The sequence below is a fragment of the Arvicola amphibius genome, chromosome 9 (assembly GCF_903992535.2).
Source record: "Arvicola amphibius chromosome 9, mArvAmp1.2, whole genome shotgun sequence".
In the NCBI taxonomy this organism is placed as follows: domain Eukaryota; kingdom Metazoa; phylum Chordata; class Mammalia; order Rodentia; family Cricetidae; genus Arvicola; species Arvicola amphibius.
Genome location: NC_052055.2, coordinates 32,082,426 through 32,109,206, shown reverse-complemented (window position 1 = coordinate 32,109,206; position 26,781 = coordinate 32,082,426). Strand labels below are relative to the sequence as shown.

The 26,781-nt window shown below is 48.0% G+C and overlaps 1 protein-coding gene across 2 annotated transcripts in view; it reads left to right on the top strand.

Annotated features, from left to right (window-relative positions):
* Nucleotides 1-26,781, top strand: part of Trappc9 (trafficking protein particle complex subunit 9) — a 437,687-nt gene that overhangs the window by 90,346 nt on the left and 320,560 nt on the right. For both annotated transcript variants that reach the window (XM_038342309.1, XM_038342308.1), the window contains 5 exons: nt 4,593-4,738; nt 8,870-8,955; nt 9,867-9,993; nt 13,314-13,446; nt 16,048-16,211. In XM_038342309.1, the coding sequence (XP_038198237.1) occupies nt 4,593-4,738; nt 8,870-8,955; nt 9,867-9,993; nt 13,314-13,446; nt 16,048-16,211 (656 nt within the window). The remainder of the gene's footprint in view (nt 1-4,592; nt 4,739-8,869; nt 8,956-9,866; nt 9,994-13,313; nt 13,447-16,047; nt 16,212-26,781) is intronic.

Sequence of the window (26,781 nt, the reverse complement as noted above, 5' to 3'; positions counted from 1 at the left end):
TCATTGATTGTCAGGAATGATGTCATCTTGGAGTGATGTTACTGCCTCAGTGCCATTGGGTGCAGCAGAGGGCAGTCAGTAAAGACCAAAGTGTTCCTGTAGAACTCTGTCAGAGGACTAAGGGGAGCCAAGATGACCTCGAACTCCTGGTCCTCCTCCTCCACTTGCCAGTGCTGGAATGATAGGCCCACACTACCAACCCCACTGTGTTGTGGATTATTTGAGAAGAATTTGGTGTAGGGCTCAGCACTGTTTGTAGTTAGCTATCATCCAATGACCTGCGTCTTCCTGAATTAGCTAATAGGGGTACCCACGCTGGCAGAGACCTGCCCTTCCCACAAGAGTGGCTTGGGGGTTTTGAATTTGAGGTTTGAACTGGAATGTGGGCCAAATGCTGACCTATGTTTACCCTGGACACGGTGGAGAATGAGAAGACAAAGGAAGAAGGCTCCATTAGTTCCCATGCCAACCTTCTCAAACAGCATGTTTGTACCCATTGCCTTTGTTCGCATTCCACTGTTGCCCAGCTTGGTCTCTGTCAGCCACAGGACGCCAAGGAGACCTGGGATTCTGAAGTGTAAACTATCTCCGAGTGGAATATATTGAGACAGTCCCATCCCAGACACCTGGTCCCTCGGATTCTCTAGACCCAGCAGCATTGTCTGCCGGATCCAGCTTCCCTTGTTTAGGAGCAAGTCAGGCTGAACCAAGGATGTGGACTTTAAGTCAGGTGCCTTGAATGTTGACTTTTCTAGGGAATACATTTTGTAAAATGACATTTGATGAGAAAAGGTTGAGTCACGAGTGTACACTGTAAAGAGTTACGGGTCATTCTTCTCACTGACTGTCCTCAGAATTCTTGGACATATGCAGTAAACCAGCTGTTTGTCAGAATTCCCATCCACGCTCTATTTTCAGTGGGGCTGGGGCATGACACAAAAAGTGTTTGTTTTTCTGAGAACCTTGAGTTGCCCTACCCTCAAGTACACTGACTTGGAGGTTCTGTCCAGCCCAGCATCCAACAGCCTCAAGACTTAGTGTCTCTCACTCTGTCCAGCACTGCCATTTGCACCAACAGCCATCGTCTGTTTGCAAATAATCATTGTCATAAGATCGGGAAAGGAGAGAAGAAGACTTGGCTGACCTGCTGTGTGTGCCAGGTGCTATGACAGGTATCAACACATTACCTCAAGCAGTCCCACAGTGCTCTGTAAGAGATCTGAGGGGTGCTCCCCCTTTCCTCTCTGTATTCAGAATGCACAGGGACACTTCTATCAAGCAGATGAAAAACGGAGTAGTAGGCGTGGCTCAGGTGAGGCAGGTGTGTGAGCTGTCCCTCGCTACAAACCTCTCTTTCACGGGAAGGCCTGGATTAGCACATGGAGAGTAACACAGAAAATACACTGTAGAACGCAGGCCACCTCTTCTCAACTTCCACCTCCCATTGGGTGGTGATGGGGGGATGGGTCAGGCTGGGTCTGTCTTCCAAGGGATATCCCTCCCTAGGAACACTGGGGACCAAAGACAGGGAACATCTTTCCAGCGACACGTATTACCAGAGCACCCCTCCTTTGCTGATCTCATAAGCCAAAGCTGAGCGAGGTTCAGCCACTGAACCCCAAAGCCATCAGCATGTATCGTCCCAATGCTAGGTCCTCCAGATTTTAATTAGGGTCTTTCTTTCAACTGCTGGGTGAATCTCCATTTGAGAGGAGCTCTAGCCTCAGGCAGGGTCCTCGTGGCGGTGGGGGTGAGTGTGAAGCATGGGCTTCCTGCGGTCAGCAATGAATTTTCACCTCAGTGCTCAGCGTCAGAGATTCGGACACTGAGTTGGAAGTTCAGCTTTTGGGAGCATGTTTACTGCATTTACTGAGAGCAACAGTCTCAAGTGCTGGACAAGGCTTTGGTACTCAGCCTCCTCATGGCTCGAGTTAAAACAGAACTGAGAGGCTACTCTGGTCCCAGATAGACAGTCTGATGGGTCTATCCTGCTGTGTACTTGGAGAAGGAATCCAAGAGAGTAAACCTCATTTTTAAAGTACTATCCACACTTATTGTGAGTGGTGGTTGTGTCCCTTGCATGTGACCTGAATCCCGTCAGGGCCTGGGTACTAAGTACCGTAAAGGCTTTTGGCACAGGGTAGACTAGAATCCTCTAGGATAGTGGTTCTCAACCTGTGGGTCGTGACACCTTGCTGGGAGAATATCAGATATTCTGCATATCAGATATTTATATGGTTGGGGTTCACCACAACATGAGGAACTGTATTAAAGGGTTGCAACATTAAAAAGGTTGAGAGCCACTGGTCTATAGTCCATCCAAGTGACATCAGCTCTGAGTTGGTTTTTATTAGTCAGTGTGGGTTGGGCTGTGCCTGAGACCTTGCGGTGACTTATTGCTTACAGCACAGTGTGTCTCTCTCACTCAGCCTGGTGTTAGGGTAGCATCCTAGGCTCCACAGTGGCCTGCTGTGAGTGCCTGTGATCCATGCCGTGTTGTCTTGTTCATGGCCTCCTCAGCATCTGGCTTTGCGTGGCTGCCATGTAGGGCACCAGGAGGCTGATGTAATGCTTCCACGCAGGGCTGTGTGGGCTTCTTCTTAGCCCTTGGGTGCTGCTGCATGTGTGGCCTTTCCTTCCTACTCCGAGGCTAGGAGGTGGGGTGGAAACACCTGGGTGTTTCTCATCCTTACCCTTGTCTGCTCGGTTCTGGCCTAGCGTGTTCCTAATCTTAGCCGTCAGGCCGGTCTGGTCCCAGAGGCCTCACAGTGCTGTGGTTTAGAGCTGGTGTTTCTGGTCATCATCACTTTGCACCAATGGCACTGTGGGCTACTCTTCTCTCTTTTGTCAGTTCCTGGTTGATAGTGGAGAGGTAAAAGTTAGCACTCAGGGGAAGAAGCTTCCAAGGGGTTTGAGATGGTGCTGTGGAATGGGTAACACAGGGGTGGCACATACCCAGCTTCCAGTTGACTTGGATGACCTTGAGCGTGATGGGCAGGTATATTTTTATGAAAATACCTTTCATTCCAAGAGACTGGAGCTTTTACTTGACCTCACAGCTGAGTTAATAATGCTCCTTAGATCACTTAACCCTGTTGTCCTGCTGTGTACTCAGCCTGTTTGTTTAATCTGCCTTTAAGAGAACAATGTCATAACCAACCTTACTTGCTTTGGATTTCCCATGTAACCAAACTTCACAACATACGTGAATGCGTAACTTTAATCATAAGTTATGTACTGTTCCATGCTCCTGACTCAGAGCACCATGTGTGTATGTTGTAATCATTTGCTGCAAACAGCCAACTGGTTAATAACAACCATATTCCACTGCTATCTACCATGCGTATTGAAAACTACGTGGATATATCTACATAGCATATTTGCTGTGCTCTCCGTGACGGAGTCGGTAATTTCTTCTGCTATGAAACTCGGTTAAATATTTCTGTAAAGTGTCCCTCACTCCTTCCCTGTGTGACACTTCCTGTGCTGTTCATTAAATACAGAGCAAGACCTTTGTCGGGGACACAGGCAGTAAGGGCAGATCAGACTCACACATCAGACAGACTCTGGACTAGCCGGAAACTACAGCTGACGGAAGACACAGGGTGAATTGGAGAATTCAAACTTGAACTCATTCTTGGTCAAGTTAACCTAATGGGAACTGCTGAAATTCCTTTTCCTAGTGTGACATTGGCACATTTTGGTGCCTCTAAAGTTATCTTTACTGCCATTAACTCATGGCCACGAGCACAGGGTCAGGGTGCAGCAGCCATTTCTGAGAACAGCACGGTGCGTGTTGGCACCTTCTCCAGGGTGTCTTCTGATCCCGTGCCTAGACTCTGGTTTCTATTTGCTGTGGGCAGACCTGTCAGGGGAGGGAACAGCGGGCAGCAGAACCGCGGGCCCTGAGCAGGGAGCTGGAACTCCATCCTCGCCTCAGTCTAATGGGCAAGGCTTGACTTGGGGTGAGGGGTCTTCATTTTGTAGGGACCTTTGCGCTGAAGAAGGTAACAGAAGGACTGACTGCTCCCCAGACCGGGACGGACCTTACCTTCCTGGCCTGCTGGGTCCTGTGGAGTGGGAGCTCTTCCATTGATCTTCTAGTTTTTTTTTTTTAAACTTTCTTTTCATCTATTCTGTGTGCCCTTTACATCATGTATTGTCTTGATCCCATTCATTTCCCATCCCTTTGCCCCTGTAACCCCCCTGCCAATAAAACAAAACTTAAGAGAAAAAAGGGAAAAAATGGAAACTCTCATCACGGAAGCTGCAGTGGGACACAGTGGGTTATGCCGGGAACCCCTTTGTTCATTTATCTTTACTTGCCAGCGTTCATTGCAAAGAGTCACTGGTCTGGTTGGGAGAACTGGCTGGCAGACTAACCCTACAGCTGCCCAGACCCAGAACCAAGGATTTGGCCTGCCCCAATATGCACCCCACCTATGATATGCCGGAGCACGTGAAGGGCCTGACCCGCAGACCCAAAGCTGTAGGATCTCCACAACACAGGGCAACAACGGGTCTGCTTTTTTATTTGTGGTCCGGAATGCGTGTCCTGATGGCAAGTGTCAGCACTCTGTTTGCAATGATAGGTGCGTGAAGCTGCTGAGCCTCCCTACCAGCCTCCGGCCGCAGAAGGTGAAAAGCTTGCTGGGGCAGACCGTGTCCACCAAGAGCCCCTTCATCTATTCACCGATCATCCCACACAGCCGTGGAGAGGAACGCAACAAGAAAATAGGTAGGCTGCTGTCAGTGTCCTACTTAACTTCCTGGGGTTTAGTACTGAGTTTCTGGCCAGAGTTTCTGGCCAGTTCTGTGTGTGCAAATACTTGTGTTTACACACACACTCTCCTGTAAATTCATCTCATGTGTTGTCTTAGACTGGCAGTTGCTCATTGGTCTGATTTTCAGAGACTTATTTCATGAAAGGTGATTCATGGATGGTCTAGAAGCCATGAAGACTGGGTTATCACATGGCAGAGATAGGGAGCACGTGTGTGTGTCTACCTCTTATGGAGCCACTATGGTCCAGGCATGGGCTCTACACTGGTCCTTGTCGCTTCTTACAAAAGTCCTTCCCCAAAGGTCATAGTCATTAGTCACGGTGACTAAAGTTGAACCTGGGGACACAGTCACTCCATATCTAAAACCATTATAATATTAGTACATTAAACACTTTGTTCTGCAGTAGGCTTTGGGTTGGATGGATCTGCTCAAGCATAGGCTGTTATGCATCACAGACTCCTGAGGGAGGCTAGGTGGAACTGTGATGTTTGGTGGGTGGGGCGTGTAAAAGGCATTTATATTGTCTTGAGTTAGTGTCTTACCATGTAGCCTAGGCTTACCTCAAACTCATTATGTAGCCTAGGTTGGCCTTGGACTCCAGATCTCCCGGCCTCAGCCTTTGAAGTGCCAGTGTTACAGGCACGTATTAACCCTCCTGGCTGGTTAAATGCTTTTTTGATCTAGGGTGTTTTCAACTTCTAGCAGATTTACTGGGGTATGAGTTGAGGACTGTTTGTATGAGAACAGGTCCCTACCCCAAATACGTTTTCCTGTCCAAGCTCATTCGGGGAGAGCACAAACACATGAGAAGTGAAGACCAGGGTAAGATGTAAGTAAATCTTTGAAGTTATGGGGCTGTTAACAACCGTCCCTGGTATTACTAGTCTCAGAGCAGACCCTATGGGCTTTGGAGAAGCCCGAGTAGGTGTAGAGTGGCTTTGCCTTGAGGGAGCAGGGTGACCTGCCCTGGTTTGGCTCCACATGTTCTAAATCTGTTCCTTGTGACAGTGAGAGAGGAGGAGGAACTGGTGTATAGCTCATTGGAAGGGTGCCTGCCTAGCATGCGTGAAGTGGGTTGGATCCCCAGCACTGAATGTACTAGATAATGGTCATGCACATTTGTGACCACCAGCTCTTGGGAGGAGGACACAGAAGGATCAGAAGTTCAAAGCCATACTTGGCTACATAGTGAGTTTGAGGTTAGCCTGGGCTGCATAAGAGCTTGTCTTAGAGAGGGAGAGAGAGAGGGAGAGGGAGAGAGAGAGGGAGAGGGGGAGGGAGAGGGAGAGGGGGAGAGGGAGAGAGAGAGAGAGAGAGAGAGAGAGAGAGAGAGAGAGAGAGAGAGAGAGAGAGAGAGAGAGAACTTGGGAGAGGCAGGTGGATCTGTGAGTTCAAGGCCAGCCTGGTCTACAGAGCAAGGTTTAGGACAGTCAAGGGTACACAGAGAAACCCTGTCCCAACAAACAAACAAACAGTCAGCCCCAGACAGGTCTTTACCACTGCTCCTCTGTTCTGGAGAGCAAATGGCAGTGACAGGAAGTGTCTAACCGGGTGCACTCGATAACCACAAGGAAGAGCAGATGACATTTCGCACTCTGCACACATTATGGGCAGGAGGAGAGAAAGACAGTTGTTTCTTTGCATTGGGTGGACCCTGGTACAACCTCTAATGGGAGTGCCTCCCTTCATCTTATTGGAGACAGAAGATGGGGGTCTTCCTGCATTGGCTCATCGACTTCTCCATTGCCCTACATGCCTAGACTACTTAAAAACAAGACCCTGCCTCATAACAAACACCCCCAAAATCCTAGGAGACTCTTCATCCTCCCATCTCCAACTTGATACCTGGACCATGGCTTCTCTGCAAAGAGCAAAACTCAAGGAACAGCACAGCGGGCCACGGACAGACACAAAGGATGACAGGGAGTGGGAAAATGTTCTTAGGATTCCCCAACCCCAAGGGCATCTCTGTTACCATGGTCCTGATGCTATGACAGCTCTCCTGTTACAATCAGAGATTCAGTTAGAAACATTTGAAATTTAAGCCAAAGACACTTAGCCTTCAGGCCTCCAGCAGGAACCCACTAGTTAGGATAGTTCCAGAAAGATATTAGGAGCCATAGAGTATAAATTACATTTTCTCACCCCAAAATATGCATTTGGAGCTGAAATGAGGCTCCATTGTCAGAGGGCTACTCTGGCACTCCTAAAGAAGGGTCACTCCCCTGTGCAAGTGGGGAAGTTGACACCCGTGGTCTCAGCACCCTGCAGCTGTGCAGGCTAGTGGAGCCGGTCAGCCTGTCTAATCTCCTGACACTCTAATGTAACAGTGCTGTCTACAAAGTTCACATTTGAGCGCCTCCCAGTTGAGTTCCCCACGCAAAACAAAACAAAACCAAAACAAGCCAATTTTCTAATGTTTTAAGTAAGCTTAGGATATTGGGTTGGACAAACCTGCTGGCTGGGCAGCATTTGCCTCAGTCTCTTCTGCACACATAGATTCTTTTCTTTTTTTTAAACTTTATTTTATTTTTTTAAAAAAGGAAACTATCTTTTTTCATTATACATACCAATCCCAGTTCCTACTCTCTCCTCTCCTCCCATACTCTCCACCCACCCCCTCACTCACACCTCCACCCCACATCCATTCCTCAGAGAGGGGAAGGCACATCGCTTTGGGGATGGTCCAAGGCCTTCCCTACTATATCTACGTTGAGCAAGGTATCCATCCAAAGAGAACAGATTTCCAAAAAGCCAGTACAAACAGTTGGGATAAATCCTGGTGCCACTGCCAGTGGCCCCGCAGTCTGCACCAGCCATACAACTGTCACCCACATTCAGAGGGACTAGTTCGTTCCTATGCTGTTTCCTTCCCTGTCTGGCGGAGTTGGTGAGCTCCCATTAGCTCAGGTATACTGTTTCAGTGGGTGCTTCCAACATGGTCTTGATATCTTTGCTCATATTCTCACTCCTCCCACTCTTCAACCGGACTTTGGGAGCTTCAACAGCTTTCTCCAGCTGAAGCAGGGACAATGCCAGACTGGCTTCTGTGATGTACAGCCTGGACTACCAGTAGTGCTGTGCCCTGTGCTAGGAGTCACCATGCTAATGCTCTGTTGCCATCACCAGATGCTTCTTCATCTCTGGGCAAATGATCCCGCATTTTCATCTGACTCGGCTTTTCCACCTCAGAAAAGAGAAACCCACTCCATCTTCCTTAACTCCTTTCTGGTATTTTTATCTAAACAAATGGGGTGATACTTTTCCTCACCAGTTCTTTAGGGGAAAAAGAAAGCTTACATGTCCCAGATGACATGTGCAAAGAGCAGCCGTAGCTGCTGGAAGAGCCAAACTAGGAGGCAGGACAACCCAGATGCCAGACTGGGGCCTGGGAGGGTGCAGAGTCTCCTGGTTTCTTTGTTTTGAGACAGGGCCTTCTGTCTTCCACCCTGACTTCATTCTTGATGCTCCTGTTTCAGCACCCTTGAAGGTTGATGTTTCAGAGAGCCACCACACCTTCCTGGGTCTCCATGTCATTTGTGACAGGACTTCATGTCCTTGTGAGGCCTTGTGCAGCTGTCTTGGGGACAAAGATAGGCCAGGGTTGTCAGGGGTCGTGTTGGCTGTGACTGTAACCTGGCCCTGCAGCTCTCACTTCATATTGTGTGACCTTAGATACTGATAGTGTCACCCCAGGCTCCGGTTCTGTCATCTGGGGAGTGGGGACTTTAGAGATTGACTCAGGACTATTCTGGCTCAAATAAGAGAATGTGTATCAGTGATAGCTGTTCAGAGACCTTTGGGGGCAGTTGTGTGCATGGTGCTGTGGGATGTAGGCCTAAGTGATGGCCACTCAGAGACACCCCCACCCCCGGATTGGTTGTGTACATGGTGTTGAGTGTGGCAGGTAGGTACTGTTCATTTAGAGAGCATCTGTGGGGCAATTGTGTGTAGCAGGTTGTTTCAACAAATCAGGAATATGTCTGAGCAGGTTTTAAGGGACATAGGGAAGTCATGCTCTGGGCCTCTTGCAAGTGGCCCCTGTACCCACTCACCCTGGAGATCTTTTGTGTGTATTTTGTAGATTTCCAGTGGGTTCAGGGAGACGTGTGTGAAGTTCAGCTGATGGTGTACAACCCAATGCCGTTTGAGCTCCGCGTGGAAAACATGGTATGTGCCGCTGGTCATTTGGCCAAAAATCTGTTGTCATTGAAAACACCTTTTCTTGTTTAACATAGCACATCCACATCCACTGATGTATGCCTGACTTAACATCTGTTTAGCTAAGGTCTCTGAGCTTCCTGTGTGTGGAGACCATGCTTTGTCATTCCTGTGTCTAGCTTGGCACTCAGTAGTGTGTGAATCTACAAGCGAACCTTTGATTTCGTACATACTGATCTTAATGGATTAAATACAGATTTGAAATAGTCATCTGGAGGTCATTGCTCAAGGTTTAGTACAGGCCATGGTTTAAGTAAGAAAAAAATGTTTACACTGCATGGCTGTCAGTGCTCAGTGTCACTCCCTCCGTAGTCACAGCCCTCAGAACACCTCACCCACGTCTGTGGTCAGGGGAAGGGGCTTTATATAGTCTCTTCATGTGGGACTCAAGCAAAGCCCCTGTGCATACCACTCCATGGATTCAGTCCTTGAGGTCTTTCACCCTTGTGTGTGTTGTGTGTACCTGCCTATATGCTTGTTTTCAGGTATGTGTGCATACAGATGTGTATACAAAATGTGTGTGTGTGTGTGTTTGTACGTGTGTGTACGAGCGTGTGTGCATGTGGGACCCTAGGTTAATATTGGGAATCTTTCCCAATTGCTCTTCCACCTTTAATTTTTGAGGCAGTGTCTCCCAAACAACCCCAGAGCTTGCCAATGTGACTAGTGTCACTAGCCAGCTTGCTCCAGGGATCCCTTGTCCTTCTGAGACTCAGATTAAAGGTCAGTAGTCACACCTACTCAGCATTTATTTGGATTCTTGGCATCCAAACTTTGGTTGTCACAGAGCTCATTAGGAAGTGGCTGTCTAACCTGGGCCTGAGCTGTGTCCCCTCACAGTGCTCCTTCACTTCCTGCAGGGGCTCCTCACCAGCGGAGTGGAGTTTGAGTCTCTCCCTGCGGCCCTTTCCCTTCCTGCTGAATCCGGTTTGTACCCAGTGACACTGGTTGGGGTCCCACAGACGACAGGGACGATCACCGTGAATGGTAAGGAGAGTTCCTCGGCGGTTTCGCCACCACTGCACCTGGAGCTGGTCACCTGGCCCGTGATCCTAACCAGCTTAACAGTAATGAGAATATAGCATTTACTTCCAAAGTGACATGGTGGGAAAAACAACAACAACTGGTTTTGATATGTGGTGTGTTGGGGTGGGTATCTGCTGTGCTGCTGTGGGGCAGGGTCTGTCCTTCCCTCGGCTTGTCTGGCTTCCGTCTTTGCTTTTCTCCTTTGTGCCATTCTCCTCGGAGACAGCACGGACTCAGCTTCTCTCACTGCCATCAAACCCCTCCAGCGCCGCTGCACCCCCTTTCAGAGCATTCTGTGTCCACGCAGGCTCCACCTCCACCTCTGCGGTGATTTCTTGATGACTTGCATTCTCTGTCCAGCTCTTGACACTCCGGTCACCAGGGTCAGGAGCAGTGTTCTTCTGGCGGAAGCTGGGCCTGCTGTTTAGTCCTTTTCTAATTGATTCCCTTATTCAGAGGTCAGCCTTGGTGTGGTACCCCCTCTCTGGTCTTGTTCAGTCTCTTGGTTTCTGCAGGCTGTATTGCTGGAGCCCTGCCCTGCAGGGCTTCTCAGTTCCCTGGCTTCCTTACCTCTTTACCCTGCCCTTTCCTTGTTCCCGGTTCTCCTTATTTTCTTTTAAAAAATATTGTGTGCATTTGCATGATGTGTGCATGTGTATGGGGGTGGCATGCACGCCGTGGTTCCCTCCTAATGCCTGTATGTGTGCTCTGGAGTGAGCTCAGGCCCTCAGGCTTAGACAGCAAGCACCTTTACCTGTCGAGCCACTTCTCTGGTCCCTAACCTGGAGTCCTTACCTCCTTCTTTCTTTTTTTTTTCTCCCTGTCCTCTTCTTGCTTCTTAACCCTACCAATCCTGGGGACTTCTGCCTACAGTTCTGCCATGTGTGCTTCTGGTCTCCCTTAGGGACAACTCCCCTTGCTTGCCATCTCCTCAGATGTCCTGTGAGCTCTTCATATACACCATGCTGTTCCAGGGACCCCCGCCTCTTCTCCCTAAAGTGATCTTTCTCTTAGAGGCTCTTATCTCAGTGATGTGTCTTTTTTTGTGGACCATTTGCCCTAAGCATCTCCCAGACCTTCTGTATGAGACGCTACTTCCTGCCACCTGCATGGGTATTTTCTGTCTGTCCAATCATGACTGTCTTACAGGGTTTATCACAGAGCACGAGGACTGGTCTTTTCTGTCTTCAAACCTACTTGCTGATGGGCCCACCTTTCATATCGAAGCCCTCATCAGCTCCCATCAGTTGGTCACAGGCCTTATCCTTTGTTCTTTCTTGTTTCAAGGCACATTCCTGAGCCACCCTGACCCGGGATCCTTGTCCTCTCCTCTTGGAAGGTTGCGTTTGAGTGTCACAAGATTTTGGATGTTACCCACAGCACACCTGCCATCTGAACCTGCCATGGGTTTCTCTTTGAGGACTTCTGAGCCTCTACCAGTTCTCAGGGCTTAGCCTGCCATCATGATTTGGCTCCTCACAGTGTCCCCGTGATGTTCCCTTATTTTCCATGTCACCAGGGATGACTCCTTTCTTAGCCTTGAAGTCTTGACCATAACTCAGCAGCATCAGCACGTATGTGTTATCTGGGAAAGGTGTTGCCTGCTGGATAGTTAGATGTATCTCAGCAAGTACTGAGATGGATGGAGATACGCATGTGAGAGCTAGGGGAAGCTGGGACCCAGCAGGGAGGTGGACGTTGGCGGCCTGCCCTGGCAGGCAACCCTGATCTTTGAAGGTCCGCCAGGAGTGGGCAGTTAGAAGCAGAACAGAACCGATATATAGGCAGGGGCTCCAGGCAGAGAGCACAGCTTCTCCAAGGCTATCTGCTTGAGACCTGGCATATTTGGGGAGTAGGGGTGGTCAGAGGGAGATAGTCAGGGTCGGGTAAGTAGTGATGGGGCTGGAAGGGCATCATGGGGCCCTGAGAAGCCCACTGTCTCTGGGGCTTTAGGGGAGCTGCTGTGTTTGTAGAGAGGAGGCTGATCAGACAGGCTTTGGAGCCACCAGACCCAGGGTCTGTCCTCAGAGAGGTAAGAAGGACACAGGCAGAGCTGTGGCCATGATGGGGAGAGCTAGGCTAGCCCAGGGACCACACAGAAACTGGTGTGTATCAGTGAGTGTGAGAGCCTGGGAGTAGACCTTGGCTGTCCTTACTTCCGGTGAGCCTTCACTGCTTGGGTCATCCTGACTTGCACTAAACATCATCACCAGACTGGAGTTTATGTGGCCACGGTTTTCATCGCTGACTATGTCTTAAACAAAGGAGAATGACTGACTGTAGCTAAGAATTACAAAGTAGCGAGTACTCCATAGACAGAATCCTATCAGGGTTTACACAGAGGAAAGCATGGAGGGTGTCAGTGTGTTGGGGGAGGGGAGCTCCCCGGAAGACAACAAATGCCATAGAAAGATGATGTTGAGAAGCTCAGGGTGGGAAGGAGGGGTGACTGTTATATCAGGGAGGGCATATGGGGACTGCTGCGGAAGGTTGTGGGGTTGCTGTGTTGAGGGGTGTGGCTGCCGTGGCTAGAAAGAGATGCTTAGAGTTGCTCAGGCCACACTGAGTGGTGCTGATCGGGAAGGAGAATGGCTCCTCCCCAGGGAATGACGTCATTGTCCCTCTGATGTAGCACAGCAAAGTTGTCAGTCTAGGCTTCTAGGTGCTGGTCATCGTTTAAATTTGTTACACAACAAATACTATTTACAGAATCATTTGAAACTTCAGAAGCCATTTTAAAGCTTTGCTTAAAGTTTCAAGTGCTTATCTAGCGTGCAAGACTAGCAAGGCCCCGTGCTGATCTTAAACACGTGGTTGAGTTGCCATGTCATGAAGCAGCTGTAATGATAATAATTGGCTTTTTAACCTTCATTTCTCAGCAGAAGGGTTCTATTTTTCAACTGCTCATTAAGTCACATTATGCCTTGGAAAGGAATATTAACTATTACTATCATGTAAGAGAAGCTAAATCTGAAAGGTATATTAGCAAAGAACTGAGCTGGTGACTGCTAAGCCGGGAGGATTGGGGGGCTTAGGGAGGACTCTGTACAAGGACCCTTTATCTGGACCTGGCCCACTGTGGGAAATAGGGCACAGATGATGTTGTCAACTTCATACTGTCCAAGAACTGTCAGGATCTTTGGGTTATAGGGAGCGGTATGGGAAGGGGGGAAGCAAGGGGTGTGGGTGATGGGGGGCTGGTGCTCTTGTGGCCATTGTGACCCTGGGGAGTATGTGGCCAAGCCTTGCCAGGAGGTGTGAAACTGCTGCCTGTGTTGCAGGTTACCACACCACAGTCTTTGGGGTCTTCAGTGACTGTCTGCTGGACAACCTTCCAGGAGTGAAAACCAGCGGCTCCACCGTGGAAGTCATTCCCGCCTTGCCAAGATTGCAGATCAGCACCTCGCTGCCCAGGTAGAGAGACTGAGGGTGCAGGGATCTGTGTCTAGAAGGAGCAGATCTTAGAATACTTTTTGGTTATACATTTCTTAAAAACGGCACTCTTCCACCCTATCCCACGCCTGAAGCTATAAGATGGGCAGAGGGGAGGCAGCAGCTGTGGGCCACGGGGCAGGTGGGCAGCTGGCTGTGGAGGGAGTGTGGAAGAGAGGGGCGTGTGATGGGGGAATAGAATAGAAAAAGCTAGCTCAGAAGGGACCGTAGATCTGACTGTAAGCTGAAAGTCCCACACTTTTAGAAGAGAGGTTCTTGACCTTGAGTTAGGATCCATCAGATAAAACCCTTGGTAACTGGAACCTCATCACAGTGAAAAAACAGTTGTCCTCCCAAAGATGCCATTAGGAAAATTAAAAGGTAACTTACAGGTTGGGAGAAAGTATTTGCCCAGCACGTATCTGATAGAGTTGTATCCATATAAAGAACTTTTAAAACTTAGTATGAAGAAGACAAACAACCTAATTCAAAAATTGGCCAATGATCGGAATAATTCTTTCAGCACAAAAGATACACAAGCAGCAAACAATTTGGAAGGGTACTGGGACCCATTAGTCTCTTTGGGGCTGCCCCCCTCCTCCCATGGTGGTGGCTCACACCCACTGTGGTGGCTGCAATCGGGAGACAGCAGCCAGGCTGGGAAGGGCTTGCAGGAGCTAGAGCCCTCATGCATTGCTGATGGGAATGTAAAGTCGTGTGCCCATTGGGAGGACAGTTGGGCAGTCTTTTAAAAGATCAAACATCAGTTTAATGACCCAGCTATTCCTCTCTAGGTATCTACCCAAGATGAGAGAGAGTATACACTGTTGCCAAAACTTGTAGCTGATAGTTCAGTAGTGGCAAGGACCTGCCTGTCCATCAGCTGGTGAAAGAACAGGAGGAGGCCACTTGGACACTGGAGCACTGCTCTGTCAGTCAGTTCCTGATCCCCACTTTGCCATAGATGGACCTCAGAAATACTGTGCTGAGGGAGAGAAGCCATAGCCATAGTGTGTGACTCCTCTCCTATGAACTATTTGGAAGAGGCACATAGGCCTGTGGAGAGAAGCTGCCGGTGGCAGCGGGGGTGGACGTGCATGGAGTCTGGTCCTATGGATTATACCAAGGCTATTCTTTAAGATGATGGAGATGTTTAAATCGGGGTCTCAGTGGAGGTGGTGTAACTTTCTAAGTTTCCTAAGCTTCTTATAGGTAAAAAGCAGGGGAACAGCAGCGGATAGCTAGTTACGCAGGCAGATGGTGTTGGCTTGGAGGCAGTGCTGGATGGACACCGCACCTCAGCTGAGCACAGGCAGCCTCTGGAGGGGGTTCTGTCTTTTTCCCTGTGGGTGCTTTCAGCTGGCAGCTCAGAGGCCTTGCCTTCGTCCCCACTGTTCTTAGTAGTTTCCAGGAACCCAGAGGAACCCTGATCAGGAGTGACACAGGCCTCGACTTGTCCCTAGACCGCTTAATAGCCACAGAGCGAAGCGGTAAAGTGGACAGGTACCTGTCCCACCTTGGAGGTCCTCAGTGTCCAGTCCAGGAGAAGGATGGGGGTTCCTAGGGGAAACCAATCAAAGAGCTATTATGAGGGAGGAAGAGTCTGGTGGGGAAAGACCCTGTGTTCCCTGCCCACCAGTTTGGCCATCTCAAAGCTCACTTCTGCAGTCACACAAGGAGGGAGGGACTCGATATCCAGGTGTCCCTCCAGCCATGCCAAGAGCAACCCGAGTTTTCTTTAATTTTATTATAGCGTCATGCGATGGCAGCTGCCTTGCCTCTTGTTTCAGCATTCTGAGGTGCCGTAATAAAGCACATGGATACGGTCTGGGCTGCCAGCCTGCTCACAGCGCAGAGGAGGGAGTCTTTCCATAGACTGGGCTTTTATTCTTTAGAGAGAAGGTAGAGGCTAGAGGAGAGATTCCCATGGGAATGACTCGCAGTTAACATGTTAATGTTTTTTAAATGTATGCATCTGTAATTTTTTTCTAAGGTGGTTTACTGCATAAAAAGTGATGATTCAGGAGGGACTTGACTGTAATATGTTGTAACATAGGAGAGAATAAGTCATGGAATTCTCTCATAGTTGTTGACTCCTGCTGCACACTCTCCACCTGTGTGATATCGAATGGTCAACAGTAAAAGATGCCTTTGATCTTGGCCTCACCCCACGTGAGCTCAGAGTGGAGGCAGTGTCAGATCACATGCCAGCTCCTTCTGTCACTTCATAACCCTCCTGGTGTGTACTTGTGACAACTGAGCACCAAGCCCTGTGTGCACAGCCAGGGCATCTAGCCTGCTTCTCAAGTGTGTTCCTGTGCAAATGGTCTCAGTGTGTGGTCAATGGTTCCCCTTCTTTTTTTTTTTTTTTTCCCCACAAGACGCGGCATGGACATACACGTGCGCACGCAACGTCAGCACAAACAGCACACGGACAGAACACACACACGGAATTCGAACTCGTGGACACACGGACATGCGCATGCACACCCGCACGCGCCCTACACGCTGAGCCACCACGTGGCTTGCATGGTTCCCCTTCTTTATCCCTTACTTTTCTCCCTGTTGTTGCTATGATTTTAGGTCTGCACACTCATTGCAGCCTTCATCTGGTGACGAAATATCCACCAACGTGTCTGTCCAGCTTTACAATGGAGAAACGCAGCAGCTGGTCATTACGTTGGAGAACATTGGACTCGAGCCTCTGGAGCAGCTGGAAGTCACCTCTAAGCTTCTCACCACCAAGGGTAGGTGGCGTGGGGACCATCTGTGTGCTCAGTAGCAGAGGGCACACTGTAGAGTGTAGGCAGAGACTGCTTGTTCATTCCCTGGCCAAATAGTAATCACACAAAAACTGTATTAATTACAATACTGTTTGGCCTATTAGCTCAGGCTTCTTATTAACTAACTAACTCTTACACCTTAAATTAACCCGTTCCTGTTATTTTATATTTTACCACGAGGCTCATGGTTTACTGGTAAGGTTCCGGGGCGGCTGTCTCCCTCGGCAGCTACATGATGTCTTCTTGACTCCACTTACTTTCTCTTTATATCTCTGTTTGGATTTTCCTCCTGGCTTTATTCTCCTAAGCCATTGGCCGAAACAGCTTCTTTAATAACCAATGGTAACGAAACATATTCATAGCATACAGGGGGAATCCCACACCAGTCAAGAGCTGCAGCTGGCTACCCAACATGCCGCTGAGCCACCAGGTCTTGTGCTGCTCTCTTCACAGTGTCCTTCCACATCAAGTGCTTCACCCGGTGCTTGTAATTTAAGTAAGCTGGCTATGGGCTTCAGTTGATGCCTGAAGGAATTTGTTAATGCTGATGAGTAACAGAAAACTGTAGTCTAGATGACAAAGCTTTTAAAAAATAGCATTTTATTAACTCTTTGTCTTGTGCAATATATTTCTATTATATTCACCTCCTCTCTTTCTAGATCCACCCCCACCTTCATACCCATCCCATTTTATGCCTTTTTTAAAAAAAACTCAATAGATTGGAGTTAATATTCTTTCATATTCTCTTAGATGTGTGGCCATCATCTATAGCATGGTCAGCCTATGAAGAACAATAAATACTCTTTTTTAAAAAAAGATTTATTTATTATGTATACAGTGTTCTGCCTGCACACCAGAAGAGGGCACCAGCTCTTATTATTGATGGCTGTGAGCTACCATATAGTTGCTGGGAATTGAACTCAGGACCTCTGAAAGAACAGTTAGTGCTTTTAACCTCTGTGTCATTTATCCAACCCACAACAAAACCTTACAGAAAATTGGTTCCCTTTTTCCAGCATCTATCAGTTGCAATAACTCATCGGGTATGGGTGGGACTTCATGCCCACGTCCCTGCTCTATGCTGGGATTGTGTTTGACTTGACCTTCCATAGGTCCTGTGCGTGCTGTTACGATCACCATACGGTGTTATGATCACGTTCATATGGGCTGCTACCCTGCTATGTCCAGAAAACAGTTTTCTTGTACTCATCCACCTCCTCTGGTCCTTAGAATCTATCCACCTTCTCTCCCCTGATGGTCTCTGAGCTTTTGGAGAAGGGGATGTGAGATAGATGTTCTATTTAGGGCTTTGTGCTACAAAATCTCTTATTCTAGGTACCTTCTCCAGTTGCGGGTCTCTGTGTTAGTCACCATCTGTTATTAGAAACAGCTTCTCTGTTGAGGACTGAGAGATGCACTAATCTGTAAGTGTAACAACAAGTCATTAGGAGTCAGTTTAATGCTATGTCCATTTAACAGAGCAATAGTATTAGGTTTTCCCCTAGGACCTGTGCCCAGTCTAGCCACAGGTTCTTGGCCCTGACAGTGGTGCCAGGTATGGGTTTCATCATGTGGAATGGAGTCTTAAATCCAATCACAGAGTGGTTGTTTCTATGACATTCATGCCACTGTTGTACCAAGTGAGCGCCTCTTACTAGGCCCCCTGTTACTGTAGCTTAGAAGGTCTATAACTGGGGAAGATTGGTGATCACTTTTTCCAGCATGGAAGCTAGTGTAGCCAGCAGGTTTGAAGCTTCTAGGTCAGCACCAGCTAGGTTTCTCTATGGTCTATGACCCAGGTGTGTGATGTCTTCAGGAACAGGATCTTCTATGATGAAACTTTTCTTATCTTCTGTAATCTACCTTGCTTTCTGAATTTAGAAACTGGAAAATATTCTTTTCCTTTCCTAAAATAAATCCAAGTGATAATCATGTGGCTGTTGTTCACTCTGGTCCTGTGTTCTTTCTGAAGCACAGCCCTTATATGTCTCTCCCTTAAAAAAATGTTGACTGTCATTAAGAACACAATTCCAGGCTGGGCACGGTGGTGCACACCCTTAGTCCCAGCTCTTGGGAGGTAAAGGCAGGTGGGTCTCTGTAAGTCTGAGGCCAGCCTCATCTACACAGAAAGTTCCAAGACAGTCAGAGCTACATAGTGAGACCCTGTCTTTCAAAAGCAATCAAGAAATAAACAACAAACAAGCAACCCCACCCCAAACTCACAATTCCATGTCATGGACATTACACTGAACCCTTGTTCAGTGTAATAATGTTGGATCCATTATTTCCCTTCCTAGACTCAGCCAGTTGCACTCTCTTTTCCTTCTCTACCTTCTCTACTCAGTCAGTTTACTTCTGGACTCCAGCCAAAGCAGCACTTCTCTGAAAACCTTCCCAATACTGGGGCGTTAGGTCTTCACCTGTTGTCTGAGAGTACCCTCCACAGACTGTCTCCAGCTGTCACATAGTAGGTGTGCAGGACTGAAGGGCTGCAGTAGAATGCCATTCTCCTGTCTGTCTGTCTGTCTGTCTGTCTGTCTGTCTGTCTGTCTGTCCTCCCCCCCCCCCCTCTCTCTCTCTCTCTCTCTTTCTTTTTTTTTTGAGACAGGGTTTCTCTGTAGCTTTGGATCCTGTCCTGGCACTAGCTCTTGTAGACCAGGCTGTCCTTGAACTCACAAAGATCTGCCTGTCTCTGTCTCCTGAGTGCTGGGCTTTAAAGTGTGCACCACCACTGCCTGACTCATTTTAATATTTAAATAATAAAGTAGTGACAGTATCTTGCTGCCTGTTGATCGGACACAATAAATGTGGGGGCCACTTTGAAATCTCTGTGCTTTATGTGGTCCCTTGGGCTGTGTGCCCTTCTGTGCTCTGGGCCATTCATGTCCTCTGCTCTCTCAGGCCCTTTCTGGAGGCCTTTGGTGGCTTCTGAGTCCTCTCAGAACTGCCTTTGTTCAGGCAGGTATGGCTTCTTTCTGACATTGCTAGGCCCTGCTAGACTTCCACGCTCCTATGCCTTTGAATTCTTCTGAGCAGAGTGCTCTAGCAGCTACGCCCGTTCTCCACTCTGTTATAAAACTATTCCAAAGTGTGGAATGAATGATGGATTTCATAGCCAGCACCTGCATCCCAGTCATCCGTACTACACTTTTCTCTGTTGCTTCATTCCGCATCTCTTCAAGCCTCCTGTCTGTCCACGCATCTCTTTAACGCTGGTTAAGATTGTAGATGGCAGGGCTTTGGCACCGCCAAGTGCTTTGGCACCGATCTCATTAATGCAAGTCTAATTTTTGTTAGCTGTGTGTATGCCATGTGTTTACATTCTGAATAACACTCAACGATGTTCAAACCCTTACCAAGGGCACCAGAGTTCCATCTGTACTCAAGTGCAGGACATTCTGTCCTCTGAGGAAATTCCCTCAGGTTCCTTCCCAGTGACCCCTTCTCAGAGGCGACCATACTTTTCACATTGGCTTTTACCCATCATGCCTTGCTCATGCCTAATCTGTTCTCTTCTGTTTTCCAAGCAGGGAACTTCGCTGCTTGTGCTTTATAGGCAGGGATCCTGAAAGCAGCAGAGGACACAGATTCAGGGGCAATGAAGATGAGGAGTAAGAGCCAGATCCTTTTAAATTTTTTTGTTTTGTTTTGTTTTTCGAGACAGGGTTTCCCTGTAGTTTCTAGAGCCTGTCCTGGAACTAGCTCTTGTAGACCAGGTTGGCCTCGAACTCAGAGATCCGCCTGCCTCTGCCTCCCGAGTGCTGGGATTAAAAGCGTGCACCGCCACCACCGCCCGGCCTCCTTTTTAATTTTTATTGTATGTGTATTTTGCGTCTTTTCCTTGAATGTGTATCTATTTGTGTGCCACATGTTTGCCTGTATCTGTGGAGTTCAGAAGAGGATGTGGCATCTCCTGGAAATGGAGTCACAGATAGTTGTAAGCTGATGTGTGGGAAACTGAACCCAGGCTCTCTGCAAGAGCAGCTAGTGCTCTTAACTGCGGTGTCACCTTTCCAGCCCCTGACTTTTCATTTTAAAGCCAGAATACAGTGGGCTTCATTTTGGGAATCCATATATATATGTGGGTTCTTTTGAAGGCCCTATGCTCAGCTCTGCTGGCCTCGTTCCTTACCACAAGGGAGGGAGACATGTGGACCTGTAATGCCAGGCATCGTGTAGCTGTTTCCGAAGCAACACAGCTACAACTGAAAGATTAAAGCCATCATTCATTTTTTTATTACTGTCCCAAGCAGAGGTACATTTACATGTGGAATTAAATTAGCAAAAACAGGCCATCTGCTTTCCAAATGCGGCTTGCATTCTGCAGTGGAGAAAAGCTGTTAGCATCCGCAGAAGACCCGCTTGGCAGGAGGCGATGAGGAACTGGCCTCAGCTGGGAGCACAGGTTCCGTGCTGGGGGCTGAGATTCAGCCATGCCTACTAAGAAGCCTCTTTTTCTACACATGTACTGTCTTTAGGGGAAGTCCAGTGCATCCTGCTTCTTTAACGTCCAACTGTGAAATTTTACCTTCTCTGGGTGCCCATGCTATTTTCTTTGTCCTGAGTTAGCTTTGTTTTCTACTTCAACAGTAGCAATAGCCATTCCCGTCCCCAGGCTCCCAGTTGCAGGTGAGAGGCCCTTTTGGTGTTCACGGCCACCATAGAGGTCTCGAGGGAAGGGTGGTGGATTGGGCTTCAGTACGAAGAGCTGAGCTGCAGTGACAGTGTGAGCACGTGGGGTGGGCTGTCCTGTGCACTGTGAGGCCTGCTGGCAGGACCCTGGAGCCCCCAGGAGGCAGGCACTTCACTCACACTCCTCTTTGCTTTAAGTCACCGTCTGCGGACCGCTGGTCTTTGCAGACCACACGTGCATACCTGGAGCCTGGTACTTGCAGGAACCGGCCTGCAGGCCCTTGTTTTGCTTTTGTCCGTTTCTAAGGCCCAGAAGGTAATGGAGGTCCTTTTGCGCCCACCACCTTTGCCTGTGTTCCCTTCTCTCCTAGCTGAACCAACCCATTGCCTTCAGTCATTAGCCTTCGTGTACTGTGTTTCCATACTCTGGGCTCTCCTGACCTGTGAGCTATCACAAGCCCCTTGAAAAAGGCCTTTGCTTCTCACATGTGTAGTGAGAATCATTGGTGTAACGGTCTAGGGACCTTTCATGGGCCTAGACTGTCTTTTGGGCTTTGATGGGTTTGAGGGTCCTTGTTCACAGATTTCTCCCATACAGATGTAGTAGCACATCCCCCCTGTTTGAAGACAAGGGTTGTCTCGCCCCTGGGTGTACCCTTCTGGTCCCAACTCTTGTCCCAGAATCTTTCTGTGTTGTGAAAGGTGTAAACCTGCTGTCTTTGCTTAAAGTACCACAGAGCCCAGTGAAAGGCGAAATCAGGGAGAAATGCATTCATTTCCCCACAGGGAAGCTCAGAGTACGCATGTGTTCAAGTATGGTGGACACAGGTTTGTGGCTCATGGGTTTGATCCCAGCACCTCAAGCCACAGAAGAAAACTAAGAAACCAAGTGTGAACACACAGCACATAAATACATGCACACGCACCTTAACTGTTTTTTTTATTTGTTTTTTAAGATTTATTTTTTAGTGTGTGTGTGTGTGTGTGTGTGTGTGTGTGTGTGTGTGTATGTATGGGCATGTGTGTTGTGCTGGTACCTGTGGAGGTCAGAAGATGACATCGGATGCCTGGGAGCTGGATGCCCTGCAAACTAATGTGGGAATCAAACTCCAGTCCTCTGCAAGAACAGCAAGCTCTCATAACTACTGAACCTATCTAAAGTTCCCATCCTGTTTCTTTTCAGTTTTTTAGTGTGTTTATTGTATACATGTGTATGGGTGTGTGTTCACATGGGCACAGGTGTGCAGGTTAGAGGGCAACCTTGGGTGTGCTCCTTATCTTTCACCTTGAAACAGCTTCTCTTACGTTGTTTGCTGTTGTGTCCATCGTGTTTGCTGGCCTGGAAGTGTCCTTAGGTTCTCCTGTGTCTGCCTCTCACTTCCCTGTAGCAGCATCAGGAGTCTATACCCACATGTCGCTGTACCAGTCTTATATGGGTTCTGGGGATTTGAACTCAGGTCCACATGCTTTGTGGCAGGTGTTTTACTCACAGAGAGCAACCTCCCTAGCACAGTTTCTTTGCTCTTTGAATTTAATTATTTTTAGACAGCATCAATTTAAGTCTTACTGCCAAGTTTTTTTTTAATGTATTATGTATACAATATTCTGTCTGTGTGTATGTCTGCAAGCCAGAAGAGGGCACCAGACCTCATTACAGATGGTTGTGAGCCACCATATGGTTGCCGGGAATTGAACTCAGGACCTTTGGAAGAGCAGGCAATGCTCTTAACCACTGAGCCATCTCTCCAGCCCACTGCCAACTTTTATAACTATTTAAAAGTAGAGGCCAGTTTTTAGTCCCCATGCAGTTGCTTAAGCACACTAAACAAGTGAAATATGTGAAAACACCTGTTAATGCTCAGCATGATTTTAATATATTTACTACATGATGCAAAGATTAAACATTCAGTTAGTGTATCAGATGTCATTGTGCCAAGCAGCATATTTTTATAATTTGGAAATAGTTATTAAGATAGACAAAAGACAGAATTCCGTTTAAATTCAGGAATGGTCCATGTTAATCAACCAGAATCTTGATTGATCGGAATTTAAACCCAACAGACTGATTCTACACTTATTTTTAACATTAATGAAATTTAGTGTATGACTTTTGAGAAATATCTTGTCAGAGACATTCTTATTACCCACACACCATTTTTTGGTATTACATTGGATGCTTTTAATCATAGTTATGAAGGTAACCCAGTTTCTTGTAGGTAATATTTTTTATGGTTAAAGAAGTTAATATTTATTTATATTTATATGATCAGTTGATTTTCTTTTCCTTTCTTTTCTTTTTTTCTTTTGAGACAGGGTTTCCCAGTAGCTATGGAGCCAGTCCTGGAACTTGCTCTCTAGACCAGGCTGGCCTTAAACTGAGATCCGCCTGCCTCTGCCTCCCGAGTGCTGGGATTAAAGGCGTGCACCACCAACGCCTGACTAGTTCACTTATATTTGAGCCAAGTGTGCTTGCATTTAGTTTCACCCTTTCCAAGTTTGGAAGCTCAGCTGTGTTGATTTGGTTTTCATCAGTGTAAACACCAGAACTACCTCCGGGAAGGGCAGAACTGGACGGTTCCTTCCATGCTCCTGTCACACAGCTTGAACTGCTCTGTCGTGCCCTCCCACTGAACACTTGACATTCTTTAGTTTACAAGTGTAAAGACACACCTACCTACATGAGTTTTGAAATTGACCTTCACAAAAGAAATCATATACAACAAGTTGCTTTTTAAAAATACAGAAATCACACCTGTCATTTCTGACACGCTGACAGCGTCACATACACACACCAGAGAGTTTTAACATGAAGTGAAGCCTCTGTGTTAGGGCTTTGGTCATGCTGAGTACCCCTTGCTTTTCTCACATGCGTAGTGTAGTGTTCCTGCAATCAGAAGCATCTCCGATGGTGAAGGTTAGCTGTGTCTTAGAAAGACTCTCATTATTTGGCACCAGAAGGAAGTCAGCTGTTTCCTACACCTGGATTTGCTTATTATTTGATATGCCACCCTTTCAACCTCAGAACTTAACACACGAGTCAACAGTACACTCAGACACCTTTAGAAGTAAACCACATGCTTGGGAGGAAGGGTAGGGCTGCACGTGGGGCTTTTCATATATCTTGGTTATTGGCCTCTAGCTGTGGGGCATGGGTGGGTGGTGATGTTCCTGTGTGCCCATGTGATTCTGTTAGAGCATGCGGGGGACAGTCCAGCCTGCTCCACTGTCTGCCTGTGCCCTTTCCCGCTGTTGTTGCTCCTAGTCACTGTCTACTGACGACTTGACCCGCATTTGGCAAGGCAGCTTAGTGTTCTTCTCTGGCTGCTCTGCCTCCTCACCTTCCAGAGCAGGTGCCTACATCTCAGGAGTAGCCGGAGCCTCGCCTGGCATCTCTCAGGCAGGCAGTGACCACTCCCTTGCTGGCTTAGAGAGTGCGAAGTCAGCGGATAGTTCTACATCCCTGGTCTGCCCGACCTAGTAATCTTAGCGAGGGGCATATGAAGCTGACCTCACATAAGCCGGGCATGTGTGTGCCACACTTGAAGGATGGTTAGGTATCTCTACAAGTTTTCTGGCTTGAGCTCTTTTTTTTCCTTGCCCTTAGAAAGTACGTTTGTAGAATAGTGAAATTTAAAGCAACTTGTAGGTGCACAAAGCCACACAGAGCCTTGAAACAGTAGCAGTGGGAATTAGCTATAGCAGGGCAGCTGAGGAGTTGCGCGGGCAGCCCCCATCCTCCCGTGTTCTGTCCACATGGAACCTAGGGCCAGAGCAGTTCATGGACCCAGGGGTCCAGTAATGAGCTGACTGCTCCGCCACACAGACATTATCACCTGCTGATTTCCTGTCTGTTGGGCCCAGCCTGTTGCTGAGTTTTTATGCTATTTTTATGTAATTATTGTTTTTAACATTATGACCTTGCAGGGTGAGGTTTTAAAAACCAGTCTTGTTGAAGACTGGTTTCTGCTTTGTGTCTTCAGAGACCAGCGAGTCATGGGAAGTGAGAAGGAGGGCCTTGTCTGCATGTTTGCTTCTTGCAGGTAGACCTGTTGCTGACAGCAGGCTACTGTGGCTTAGTGTGAGCTAGCGGGAAGCCCCCAGGGTCAACATTACAGCCTGCCTGACAAGTGACCTTGCCATTAAGAGACTGGTTCACTGGGACCAAGTTCCTTTGTCTTGACGACAGTCTTTGCTCATGTCTGAGATGGCTCTGTGCCACCCTTCTGCTTGTGGTGACACACAGGAGGCACTAGGCACAGCCCTAGCCCTGCACAGCCCTGGCATTGTGAAGCGCTCAGGAAACAGGAGTGCTTCCCACAGGCTGCTGTTGCCATTGCTACCTCTGTTACCATTGTCTTGTGAACTGTCACCTTGCTCGCCACCTTCCTGAGCAGTGTGATTGTTTGCCCTGACTCAGTTTCTTAGTACAGCATGCAAGTGTTTTATAGTGCTAAGGGTCAAACTCAGGGCCTTGACCATGCTAAGCTTGTGTTCTATCTCAGAGATACAGCTATCTCAGTTCATTTCTCTTTCTCATTCTTTACTGTCTTTTTTTTTCTTCCTTGTGGGGCTGGGTATTTAATCCAGGCCTTGTATATGCTAGGCAAGTGCTCTCCCCTTAGGCTATACTCAACGCCTTCCTCCTTTTATTAGTCCTTCTTTTTAGTATAACCTTTTTATTGATTGATGGATGGATGGATGGATGGATGGATTTATTGTTTGTTTGTTTGAGATAGTTGTATTCTGGGTCTGTAACTCACAATGTAGCCCAGGTTATCTTCAAACTTTTGGCAGTCTTCCTGCTCTCAGATTTCCAAATGTAATAGTGTGAACCATTGTACCTGGCTTATCATTTACTTTTTGTAAGCAGGGGGATTTTTGTTGTTGTTCAGTGGGATTCGTCTGTGGCTTGTCAAACCTGTCTTTTTTTCTTTTTCACAAACAGCTTTTTTTTTTTTTTTTTTTATTCTGGTACCCGCTGTATTTCAGACACTGTGCTTTAGGGAGCAGGATGGCAGAAGTCAGGATCCCCAGGGTTCTCTGAGTGTGGCAGCAGAGTGGACTGTGAGCAGGAGCAGCATGTCTCCAAAATCAGAGGCCAGGACACAGAGGGGTTGCACTCTTGCCTTTCTTGTCTCCTCTGCTAGGCTCCTGTCTGTCCTCTGGTCACCAGCTCTTTCTCTTTTTACCCCACTTCTCCACAAGCCTGTGCCCAGTAACATCCCTCATCTTGGCTCCTGCAGGACACCAGGGCTACCTGTGAGTCTGTGCATCCTGTCTGTGAATACACATCTATGTGCCTAGAACCTGGCTGGCCCCTGATACCTTCTATGATTCCCCCCAGCTCTGGCCTTCATCCCTGGGCACAGTGTTTGTTGCCACTTGCTGGTGGCCTTTCCAGCCTCTTTTTGAAGGACTGGTATGCCTTTCCCACCACACATGGCCACTTCCACCAGTCAACAACACTCACCTTGCTTGGCTTTGTCTTCTTCAACTGTCAGACACTTACTGCATTTGTATGCAGTTGCTGTGCCAGCACATGAATAATGCATGGGTCCTGTCCTCAGGAGCTCACGGTTCAGCGTGGGAGTCAGGCGTGTGTGCACTGAGCTCTGGATGCACACCCCGTGTTGTTTTAGCTCCGTGTGACTGACCACGGAGAATGGACCTGCAGCTGTGCTTGCTCAGAAGATGTCAAAACTCCCAAGTGACTAAAAGCCATTCGGCCCAGTGCCTGCTTGCACATGGGTAGGATGGCAGTGTCTCTTTTGTGTAGTTTGTCATTTTAATAGCAAATTCTGGGGTCGTGCTGGAGGAGTTCGCAATAGAAGCTGATCTCTGGACAGGTGACATACCTTGCCAACTCCATGGCGTGAATTGATGTGCTTGGCTCACTGGGGGT